Source organism: Oncorhynchus clarkii, chromosome 2, assembly GCF_045791955.1.
Source record: "Oncorhynchus clarkii lewisi isolate Uvic-CL-2024 chromosome 2, UVic_Ocla_1.0, whole genome shotgun sequence".
Taxonomy (NCBI): Eukaryota; Metazoa; Chordata; class Actinopteri; order Salmoniformes; family Salmonidae; genus Oncorhynchus; species Oncorhynchus clarkii.
The window spans coordinates 38,525,350-38,537,697 of NC_092148.1; the positions used below are offsets into that span (position 1 = coordinate 38,525,350).

General features: G+C 44.5%; 1 protein-coding gene across 1 annotated transcript in view; it reads right to left on the minus strand.

Moving 5' to 3' along the window:
- The window catches only part of LOC139367869 (membrane-associated guanylate kinase, WW and PDZ domain-containing protein 2-like), a 31,005-nt gene extending 18,953 nt beyond the window's left edge, over nucleotides 1-12,052 (minus strand). Inside the window, exon 1 of the mRNA XM_071106221.1 lies at nucleotides 11,536-12,052. Coding sequence (XP_070962322.1) covers nucleotides 11,536-11,836 — 301 coding nt within the window. The 5' untranslated portion in view covers nucleotides 11,837-12,052. The remainder of the gene's footprint in view (nucleotides 1-11,535) is intronic.
- Between the last annotated feature and the right edge of the window lie 296 nt (nucleotides 12,053-12,348).

Consider the following 12,348-nt stretch of genomic DNA (forward strand, 5'->3'; position numbering starts at 1 on the left):
CTTCCATCACACCCGGTTCCAATCCCATCAATTACACGTTGTGAATTTAACCCTCTGTTCCCCCTCAAGTCCTTGTCGGTGATTGTTTATTGTAAGTGGTTGTGCACGTCTGTCCTGGTGTGCGTCGGGTTATGTACCCATTATTTGATTGTTCTGTATTCCAGTGTTTTTTTTTGTTATTGACTTCTCTGCTGCCAGTATGCACTGGAGGACAGAATCACCAACCTGTCTATGGTGTCAGCAGGAGCAGGTACCCCGGGTAGGTTGAGCAAAGCATCCGGGAGCACGCAGTAATGCTCCACCATCTTGGCACCGCCATGGACCTCATTGTTCAGACTATGGACCGCTGGGAGAGACAGGGAGTTCTTCCAGCGCCTCCACCAGCACAACCGGGGTCTCCTCTGAGCGCCCCTCTTCCTCCTGGTCCCAGTGGGATTCATCCTTCCCTGCCCCAGGAATACAACGGAAAGGCTGCGAACTGCCAGGGGTTCCTTCTTCAACTGGACTTATACCTGGCCACTGTCCATCCGGCTCCATTAGGCCGTGAGACGGTGTCCGCCCTCGTCTCGTGCCTCACCGGGAAAGCCCTGGGATGGGCCAACGCTGTGTGGAGAGATGGAGATGCGGCGTAGGACCAGTTTGAGGAGTTCACCCGCCATTTCACCCGCCCGAGGGTAGAGTGGCGGGTGAGCACCTCTTCCATCTGAGGCAGGAGACGAGGAGCACCTAGGAGTTCGCCCTGGACCGCTGTAGTCTGTGCGAGGACGTCCATCGGGACTTGGCCTGCAGAGACACCACCCTCACGTGCGACCAGCTGGTGGACTCGTCCATCCGGCTGGACAACCTGCTGGCTACCCGAGGACGTTCTGATCGGGGCCTGGTGGTTCCAACCTCCCGCTCCGATACCCATGGAGCTGGGACGGGCGGTGCACAGGGAGAGTGGAAGGGGTTCCAGCTTGTAAACCATCTGTGGCCGCAGAAGTCCCACTGCCGGTCGGTGCCGGGTTGGTTCCTCTGGGGGACGAGGCAGCAGGCAGGGCTAAGGTGAGCCGGCACTATTCTCACCCAGAGCCCTCTGTTGCAAATATGTTTGTGTATATCACTTTCCCCGAATTTTCCCGGCATTCCCAGCATAAGGCGCTCGTCGATTCAGGAGCGGCAGGGAATTGTATTGATAGAGCGTTAGGCTATAGTTTAGGGAATCCCCATTGTTACCGTGGCTGTGCCTTTCCCCGTTCACGCCTTTCCCCGTTCGACGATTAGGGTCAGGGTTGATTAGGGAGGTCACAGCTCCTTTGGGCATGGTGACGCAGGGGGGTCACAGGGAGAGAATTAGTCTCTTCCTTATGGACTCTCCTGCATTTCCCGTGGTGCTGGGCCTACCCTGGTTAGCTTGTCATAACCCCACTCTTTCTTGGCCACAGATGGCTCTCACGGGGTGGTTGCGAGAGTGCTCAGGTAGGTGCTCAGGTAGGTGTTTAGGGGTTTCCGTTGGTGCTACAGCGGTGGAGAGTCCAGACCAGGTCGCATTCCCCCTGAATATGCCGATTTGGCTCTCACCGTCTCTAAAAAGAAGGCAACTCAATTACCACCTCATCGAAGGGGCGATTGTGCAATAAATCTCCTGGTAGAAGCTGCACTTACCAGGAGTCACGTGTATCTCATCTCACAGGCGGAGACGGCGGCTATGGAAACATATGTCTCAAAATCCCTGCATCAGGGGTACATCCGGTCCTCCACTTCACCCGCCTCCTCGAGTTTCTTTTTTGTGAAGGAGAAGGAGGGAGGTCTGCGCCCGTGTATTGACTATCGGGGTCTGAATCAGAACACTATGAGGTATAGTTACCCGCTATCGCTCATAGCCACAGTGATTGAGTCAATGCACGGGGCGCACTTCTTCACCAAACTAGATCTCAGGAGTGCTTACAACCAGGTGTGTATCCGGGAGGAAGACGAGTCGAAGACGGCTTTCAGTACCACCTCAGGGCACTATGAGTACCTCGTCATGCCGTACGGGTTGATGAATGCGCCATCAGTCTTCCAAGCCTTTGTAGACAATATTTTCAGGGACCTGCATGGGCAGGGTAGGGTGGTGTATATTGATGACATTTTGATATACTCCGCAACACGCGCCACGAGCATGTGTCCCTGGTGCGCAGGGTGCTTGGTCGCCTGTTGGAGCCTGACCTGTACGTCAAGGCTGAGAAGTGCCTGTTCTTCCAACAGTCCGTGTCCTTCCTAGGGTATTGCATTTCCACTTCAGGGGTGGAGATGGAGAGTGACCGCATTTCAGGAGTGCGTAATTGGCCGACTCCCACCACGGTAAAGGATGTGCAGTGGTTCTTAGGGTTTGCCAACTACTACCGGAGGTTTATCCGGGGTTTTGGTCAGGTAGCGGCTCCCAGGTAGCGGCTCCCACCATCACTGGTGAAAGGGGGCCCGGTAACGCTTGCAGTGGTCACCTGAGGTGGACAGAGCCTTAAAACCTCTTGGAACTACCCATGCCTGATCCGGGAGAATTGTCATCAACTACACTAATTAGCATAGCGCAACGGTCAAAAAATATTACTAGAAAATATTCATATTCATAAAATCACAAGTGAAATATAGTGAAACACAGCTTAGCCTTTTGTTAATTACACTGTCATCTCACATTTTGAAACTATGCTTTACAGCCAAAGCAAGACAAGTGTTTGTGTACGTTTATCGATAGCCTAGCATAGCATTATGCCCAGCTAGCAGCAGGAAGCTTGGTCACGAAAATCAGAAAAGCAATCAAATTAACCGGTTACCTTTGATGATCTTCGGATGTTTTCACTGACGAGACTCCCAGTTAGACAGCAAATGTTCCTTTTGTTCCATAAAGATGATTTTTATACCCAAAATTCCTCCGTTTGCTTGTCACGTTATGTTCGGAAATCCACCGGAAATAGCGGTCACGACAACGCCCCCCAAAAATTCAAGTTATATCCATAATATCGACAGAAACATGCCAACTTAAAAAAAAATCTAACCTCAAGGTGTTTTTCAAATATCTATTCGATAATATATCAACCGGGACAATTGGCTTTTCAGTAGGAGCGAGAGGAAAAATGACTACCTCTGTCTTTTACGTAAGAATCACTCTGAGAGCCCTCAGCTGGCAACTGAGGCAATGTAGTCGTTTACGCTCATTCTTCAAAATAAAGGCCTGAAACTATGTCTAAAGGCTGTAGACACCTTAGGGAAGCCACAGAAAAAGGAATATGGTTGTTATCCCTTTCAATGGGCAATAGGGATGCATAGAAAGACAGGGGTTTCAAAATAAGAGTCACTTCCTGATTTGATTTTTCTCAGGATTTCGCCTGCAATATCAGTTCTGTTATACTCACGGACAATATTTTTACAGTTTTGGAAACTTTAGAGTGTTTTCTATCCTAAGCTGTCAATTATATGCATATTCTGGCATCTGGTCCTGGGAAATAGGCGGTTTACTTTGGGAACTTATTTTTCCAAAATTAAAAATAGTGCCCCCTAGTTTCAAGAGGTTAAATCACCTGAGGGCTCTGTTTACCTCGGCTCCCGTGCTGGCCCATCCGGATCCCTCTTTGGCGTTTATAGTGGAGGTGGACGCATCCGAGGCTGGAATAGGAGCTGTGCTCTCTCAGCACTCCGGTACGCCACCGAAGCTCCGCCCCTGTGCCTTCTTCTCGAAGAAGCTCAGCCCGGTGGAGCGAAACTATGTGGGGGACCGGGAGCTGTTGGCTGTCGCCAAGGCCTTGAAGGTGTGCAGACATTGGCTTGAGGGGGCTAGACACCCTTTTCTCGTCTGGACTGACCACCACAATCTGGAGTACATCCGAGCGAGGAGACTGAACCCTCGCCAGGCAAGGTGGGCCATGTTTTTTTTCACCCGTTTTGTGTTTTCCCTTTCCTATAGACCAGGCTCCCAGAATGTTAAGGCAGACGCATTGTCCCGGCTGTATGACACAGAGGTGCGGCCCATGGATCCCACTCCGCTGGACACGGACATTGAGCAGGCGTTACGTGCAGAGCGCGCTTCCGTCCAGACGCTGGGCGTCTCTAACAACTACACACACACACAGTTCTGGCATCACCCTCCATTAAGCCTTCAGTCTCATTGAAGTGAGTTATAGAAAGAGCACTCTGCTACTATCTGTGCGTGCATGCGTGTAGCCTCGTACTAGCTGAGCGAGTGGATTCTTTCTAGATGATTTCTCAGTGAGCCTTGAGTGTGTGTCAGACCACCTTCATAACAGGGCTTCACTCTATCTCTATGGCAGGAGGATTACAATGGTACTGCACAGTGGGAGACCAGAGAGGAGGAACAGAGGCTAGGGCTGTGGTAACTGTATTACCGCCACACCACATCATGAGTCATGACCGGAATAAAATTCCATGTGACCGTTGGGTCACGTTAATCTCCTTTAATGCACTCTGGACATGCGTTAGTGGTATATTAAAGCTTATGGATAGCACAGGCCTATATATGAGCCCCCACCCACCCAAAAAACAGAATTAAAACATTAATTGTGCCGTTATGCAGGGGTGGGCAACTCCAGTCCTTGAGAGCCTGATTGGTGTCACTTTTTCTCCATCCCTAGCAAACACAGCTGATTAATAAAATTGCATTCCAATCTGAAGATCATGATTAAGTGATTATTGGAGTCAGGTGTGTTAGCTGGTACTGGGGAAAAACTATGACACCAAATCAGGCCCTCCAGTCAAGGACTGGAATTGCCCACCCCTGCACGGTTATACAATACATAGCCTATTACGCATGGTAGAAAAACATTTAAAAAAACCTGATTTAAGATCTTTGGTACATACATAATTGGTCTAGCCTATATAGCAAAATTGAACAAATTCTAGTAATCACCTCTGAGTGTTGACTATTATTATGCATACCGGATGGACTGGTTACCTTATTCTATGCTCCAAACTTCATATCCACGAGTCTGGGAGAGAATGTATAGGCCTAGGCGATGCTTCATTGATGGTTCATTGACTGTGCAGGGTGGGCGTCTAACAGAGTAAGCCTACAATTATAGGGAATTTGGTTTTGAATTGCCTATATTTTCATAATTAATAGGCTGATACATTACCTTTAGCTTCAGAGTATGTCACCCCTGTGCATTTCCATCTCCTCCCCTATTTCCTTCATTCCTTCCGCGAGCACGCACAGGGGCTGTCAACATTATAATTAAATATGTTTTGTTGTGGAAACATGTTACCATCAATGTTTCCAAACAGAGTTCACTTGGTTTCCCAAATGAAGTGCTGGGTAGCTGCAGAAACAGGGTTGGAAACGCCATGGCATACAGAGTTCGGGCAGAATATCACCTGGAGCAAGAGGCTGCATGTTCCTCAAACAATGGTTGATGTGTGGAGTGAAATATCTGGAGTAGCCTACCGGGGATGAGTGAAAATGTAACTGTCAGGAAAGTTGCCGCCATTTGGAAAAGCCTATGGCATGGCGCATAGCCAGATAGCAACGTCATGACAATGTTGTCGTTAATGTGATGACATGCTATTTATCGAATAATAACTATGTTCATTATTACGCGACTAAATTAATCATGTAACAACTAACTCAGTAACACTTATTTTCCACCATAATTTGCAAATAAATTCATTAAAAATCCTACAATGTGATTTTCTGGATTGTGTGTACCTATGATGAAAATTACAGGCCTCTCTCATATTTTTAAGTGGGAGAACTTGCACAATTGGTGGCTGACTAAATACTTTTTTGCCCCACTGTACACATTATGAAAACTCTTCAAGTTACAATGTTTTTGTTATAACGTCTTTATCTAACTTTATGACATCACAAAATCGACATTTATTTTCATATTCCATCTATCATTGCTACCACCATTTTGGCTGATAAAATATAATGTCCCAAAGTCAATTTATTTGATGTTTTGTAGTTTTGTGCTGTAATCTCTTCCTTGGGCACACAGACATTCCAGTCTCTCACACTAGAGACCAGGGCTGCTGTCTTATAATTTATGATGGGCGTGAGGTCATAACCCCCACCCCTCCCCCATCAATCCCTCTATTCCTCTCCCCTTCTGTGGGAGGGAGAGATACCTCTAGAACTGTGATCCACTGTAACCTGATCCTCACAGGCCGGTCATGACAACATACAGTAGGCCAATTCATATTCTGTGTTTCTGAAATACATTTTCTCCATATCATAATGCTTCTTTAAACCTGCCTAAAATAAATAATGGATTTATTGTGATTGTGTATATTAAATTGATTTATTAGACATCTTGAAATGTAGATGTTCTAAAGGCGCTCATCAATGGCTTGTATGTGCGGAGACCTGGAGATGCTAAACATGTTATGCATCTCACATCCATGAAGGGTTCTGTGTCCTCCTCTATGCCACAACAAATTAATTCAGCCAGTGGCCACATTACGCAAAAATTGTCATAATTGATGCATGTAATCACCATTTTATGATTACATGCATTTTTAAAATAACTTCTAAGCATATTTACAGTTATATTGGGCTGGATGCTGATTGGGTCAATTTGCTGAATGATCCAAGAAATGATAGTCAAAACTTCTATTTGGGCTAAGATTCTTGAATCGTTGGTAAATGTACAACTTTTCTCTTTCTTATCTGAGAAAAATATTTTGAATGTAAACCAATCAGGTTTTACACATAAAGCACCACACTATTACAGTAACCACTTAGTTGTTAATGAGCTTATTGATGAGCTTTAGCCACTAAAATGAGATGTGATTGACCGGCTCGATCGGTCTCATGTAGCAAAATTTTAAATGGTTTATTTTACATTAGATGAAAGTAAAGACTCAGAGCTAGAAAATGGTATATCATACACTACAGTTGAGGAACAGTGGGAAAGTAATTTTGCTCTGAAAGTTGATACACTTGTAACCTCACTTTTGAGAAAAAATTTTGTCTACAACCATTCAGCATTGTTCACACCCTCTTAAGCTTTAAGGATTCACATGTGAGGCCATGAACTAAACAACCAAAGATATCAAGACTAAACACTGGTTTATACTACAGGTGTGTTCGTAAATTTAATCTGGAGTGCCAGAGCGTGCTCTATGCATTCGTAAACTGAGAATGTTGTCAGATTGTCCATTCGTAAATTCAGAGCCTTTCACTCGAAGCGTTCAGAGCATACACTGGGTGCTCTGGCCGAGGAGTAGCATTCTGGCCTTAACAACAGCAGTCAAGCACCCAAGCTAACTGGCTAACGTTGGCTAGCTTGCTAGCTACTTCCAGACACAAATGAGAGAACAGCTCACTGACCATTTTACACACGCTAGCAGAGCTGGTTAGGCTATGTTATTTTATCCAGAGCATTGGTGACTGCAACTGTGCTGCTGGCAACAATTTAGAGAGTGCTCTGAAATCGGAGTAGATAGCCAGAGTGAATTTACCAGCTACGTCTATCGACAGTTGTAGCAGTGACATAATAAACATTCTATTGAAATCGTTACTTGCACAGTGAAGTCTTTTGTTCAGACATTTAGCTAGCTAGGTAAACAATAAACCATAATCACAACTCATAACGTTACTACCCTGCATGTATCTGCAGGTAGCTAACCAACCAGGTTCAATGTTAGCTAGCTGTCTCTGAGATATGAATAATATTACTACATACACGTAACATTAGCTAGCTAGCTAACAGTACACTTTAACTTGAAATGAAAATGACTTTCTGACAAAAATTGGAACGTGTAATATCTGAAAATGGACGCTTCTCCCTCCCTGTCACGGATGCCATGGTTGCCCTTAGTTTGAAGATGTAATCCAGAGACAGGTGTTTTATACAACAGCCTTCTGTGTGTTCTCTTTTCGACTCCGTCTGCATATTCACAATCAAATGGCAGAATTTTCTCCATCTTAGCTGTTATACTCGAATTCCACTGATATCAAAATGCGGTCCACCAGAAAGTGGAGAGCAACACTTATGCAGTTTTACTACTTCATATCTTTCAAAAAAGCCACGTTAGAAAGGATTACCTACACATACTGCTCATGTTATAAACAGCAGCCTGCCTGATGGCAGACCAATCCAAACCATCTCTCGGCATGTCCAGCCCACTCATTATCTCAATCAATCTAGGCTAGCAGAAAGGTTGCTCACTTTGTCCTTGGATAAACCAACTGGGCACCTAATTTAACAATTGTATTCATGTTTACAGACAGCATACAAGTTTGTTATTAAGGCACATGAAAGTTCACATGTTCCAGAAGGCATTTATGCCAAAAAACGCATAGACTTTTTTAAATAAATAAAAATAGGTTTACGTTTAAATGGCTCTGCTGTCAAGAAGTGACACACGACATATGCCTACTTTCCCGAAAGGAGTGATAATTCCATTTTTAGCTCAATTTATAAAAACCTGTTTTTGCTTTGTCATTATGGGGTATTGTGTGTAGACTGATGAAGGAATAAAACAATTGAATCTATTTTTGAATAACGCTGTAACCTAACAAAAAATGGAAAAAGTCAAGGGGTCTGGATGCTTTTTGAAGGCACTGTATATGCTATTGCCCCGACTGTTGATCTGGCTGTGTTAAAACTACAGTCAGATTTTATCGCTGTGCAGGGCTGTAGGCATAGTGTTACCATGCTCTATGTGCCAGGATTTCGAGCCTTGGGACAAGGTTACTAGCTACATTAATTTATTCACAGTGTGAGTGAGTAGTGAGTCTCAGCCTAGTCTGACTCGACATGCCACCGCCAGGTAAAAGAAAGGGACCAGGTATCCGCATTGTCTTTGGGCATCAACCTAAAAGAAAAGTTAACAGCATGACCATCCCCCCTCGGAATTTCTGTCCCACTGAGCTGGAACTTCTGTCTCACTGAGCAGTGCACACTGTGAACTCAGTGGAAGACAGAAGTTCAGAGGGGGATGGAAACTGTTTGGTCATGTCATTTACAATCTTGAAAGATTCATGTGGCGTAGCAGTCTAAGTTACTGCATCTCAGTGCTAGAGGCGTCACTACAGACCTTGATTCGATTCCAGGCTGTATGGGTCTTAACTGACTTGCCTGGTTAAATAAAAAATGTAGTCCTAGTTAAATGTGATTGCTGAACTCACAGTAAATGTGTCCTGTAAAGTAAACTTCATTGTTCACTGTCTCTGTCTGGGTCACTGTATATATCCATGTCTGCTGTGATCGGGAGCAAGTGACAGTGAAGAGAATGATGTCAGTGCAAGCAGGGGCAGCAGCAGTGTTGATCTACAGGTGACTGAGATTATTTATCCCCTAAAGTGAAAATAAACTGTCACAAAACTGTGTGGTCCCTGTGAAGGTATATCTTGAAAATATTCACTTACCTTTGATGATCTTCATCAGAATGCACTCCCATGAATCCCAGTTCCACAATAATTGTTAGTTTTGTTCGATAAAGTCCATAATTTATGTCCAAATACCTCCTTTTTGATCGTGCATTTAGTACAGTAATCCAAATGCGCAGGCACTAGGTCCAGACAAAGTCAAAAAAGTTATACTACAGTTTGTAGAAACATGTCAAACGATGTATATAATCAATCTTTAGGATGTTTTTATCATAAATCTTCAATAATGTTTCAACCAGAGAATTCCTTTGTCTTTAGAAATGAAAGGGAACAAAGCTAACTCTCACGGGCGCGCGCCTGACTGAGCACATGGCCTTCTGACAGACCCATGACTCAATCAGCTCTCATTCTCTCCCACTTCACAGTTGAAGCCGGAAACAAGGTTCGAAAGACTGTCGACATCTAGTGGAAGCCTTCGGAAGTGCAATATGACCCCACAGACACTGTATATTGGATAGGCTAAAACTTGAAAACCTACAACCCTCAGATTTCCCACTTCCTGGTTGGATTTTTTCTCAGGTTTTTGCCTGCCATGTGAGTTCTGTTATACTCACAGACATCAATCAAACAGTTTTAGAAGCTTCTGAGTGTTTTCTTTCCAATTCTACTACTAATATGCATATCCTAGCATCTGGGCCTGAGTAGCAGGCAGTTTACTCTGGGCACACTTTTCATCCGGACGTGAAAATGCTGCCCCCTCTTCCAAAGAAGTTAATTATCTAAAAAAAAAAACACAAAACTGTGGTCCCTGTCAATGTGTATATTTTACTGATGTTGAAGATGGAAACAAATAATGTCTGCCTCCGTCAAATTCAACCAGCCAAGTTTAGTGCAGTCTCTGTCAGCCATCTTCAGAGTCCAGCTACTGTCTGCCTCCTAGAGATATCCAGTCTCTGTCAGCCACCCCCAGAGCCCAGCCACTGCCTGCCTTCTTCCAAGTTTAGTCCAGTCCAGGCTCTGTCAGCCATCTTCAGAGTCCAGCTGTCTGTCTTCTAGAAAACTCCAGTCCAGTCTCTGTCAGCTGCATTCAGAGCCCAGAAAATGTCTGCCGCCATCAAAGTCCAGAACAGTAAACCACATTCAGAGCCCAGCCACTGTCTGCCTCCTAGAAAGGTCAAGTCCAGGCTCTGTCAGACACCTTCAGACTACATCAACCCTCAAGCTTCAGTAATAGTACATTAAATATTACTCCTGGACTTTACAGCTTCAATGGAGACACTCCTCTGGCACACACACACTAATGTTCTAATTTCATATTAAGGCAATGTACAGTGTTTTACGATGTGCAAATTGTTAAAGTACAAAAAGCATGTATATACAATGGTCTCGCTCTCTCCTTAGTTAAACTCAGACCACCCTGAACCCTAAGTGAAATATCTTGAAGCCACTTTAACTATTGTCTTAAATGACATCAGTTTGTTAGACTGAATATCAAAACTCTAAATAAACTGGAAGGTATATTTTAGCTCAGCCCCTCAAGTGTATGTTTTCCACCTGCAATCTATGTAAACTACAAAACTTGATACTCAAATGTATGATAATTTTAGTCAATTATATCCTATATACATATTCATGTCCATCATTATACTCAGTCTTCATCTTTTCTGTCTTCTTAATATTTGCCTTGAAATACTTTCATTGACGGTGACTTATCCTTCCACTTATAGTGTTTTTATACCATAAAGTCATGTCAAACTGTAGAATTGCAGGAACTATTTTATATGTAAATATTTTTGTGCATCATTATAATAAAACGGAGTCTTCATCTGTGTCTTCTTAATATGAATAGATATGCATCTGTATCATTATAATACAACACAGTCTTCATATTTTGTCTTCTTAATATTTGCCTAGAAATGCCTTCATTAATGATGGTGACAACATATCCTTCCACTTATAATGTGTTTTCAAATATCCCTCCATATGCCACTCAAAATACCCCTCCCCAATATCTACACCACGATTTCATCCTTGCAGTTTTGAGTGACATAGTTTACAATAGCCCCACCCATTGATGACATAGAGATAGGTTATTTCTGATGAGCAGACAGACATAAAATAGGCTACAACCAGACAGGCAGGTCCTTATATATTGAAGGTGGCGGCGGCACACTCACACTCGTTCAATGTTTAGCTTTTGCGCCTTTAGCCCACTGTCTGGCATACCTCACCTTGTTTGACACACTTGAAGCGGACCGGGTCTTTGCAGTGTTTGATGATGGCCAGAACATCTCGGGTGGTGAGCCCAGCCACCGCTGTGTTGTTGACCTCCAGCAGCAACTCACTCTGAGCCAGCTTTCCGCTCTGGACAGCCGCTTTGCCTTGTTTCACCTCGCCGAAGTAGGGGAACTGCCCAATCTCCGCGCCCCCCTTCAGCTCGAAGCCAAATTCCCCTTCTTTGCTCCTGATGACAACCACTTCGTGGACTTTGTTGGTCCAGTGATTTTTCTTCTTCAGGCTATTGGACATCATTGAGCTAGTATTATCAATCCGGGGTGCCTATCCGATAGTCTATGTCTCATCCCTGCCTGTGTGTGTCATGCAGGTCTCGGCTCTCACCAGCTCAGAGCGCCACCGGTAGCTCCATCACCGACACATGCCAGGCATAGTATCCGTCTAGCATGCAGCGTATTAGGGTAGAGGTCTGCAGTACAGTTGGGTGGAGAACTACGCTGTCACACACACACAGGCAAGACACAGGAGATAGGATACTAGTGGGTGACCCGGATGTGAAGTCTGGAGGAGGGGAGATTAATGCTTCCAATTCAGGTTCGTAGAGGAGGGATGGAAAGTAAAAATGAAAGGATGCGGTAGTCTGCACCACCAGATCGCTCAGAGCGCATAGACCAGCTGAGACTGATCACACACAAATTTAAAGCGAAAGCATCACTTATAAATGGCATCAAATTGTTTATTTTGTTTGCCCCGCACTGCAAGCTTTTTCCATGTATTATTATGCTATTGCAGTAGTCTAAGAGCAAAAC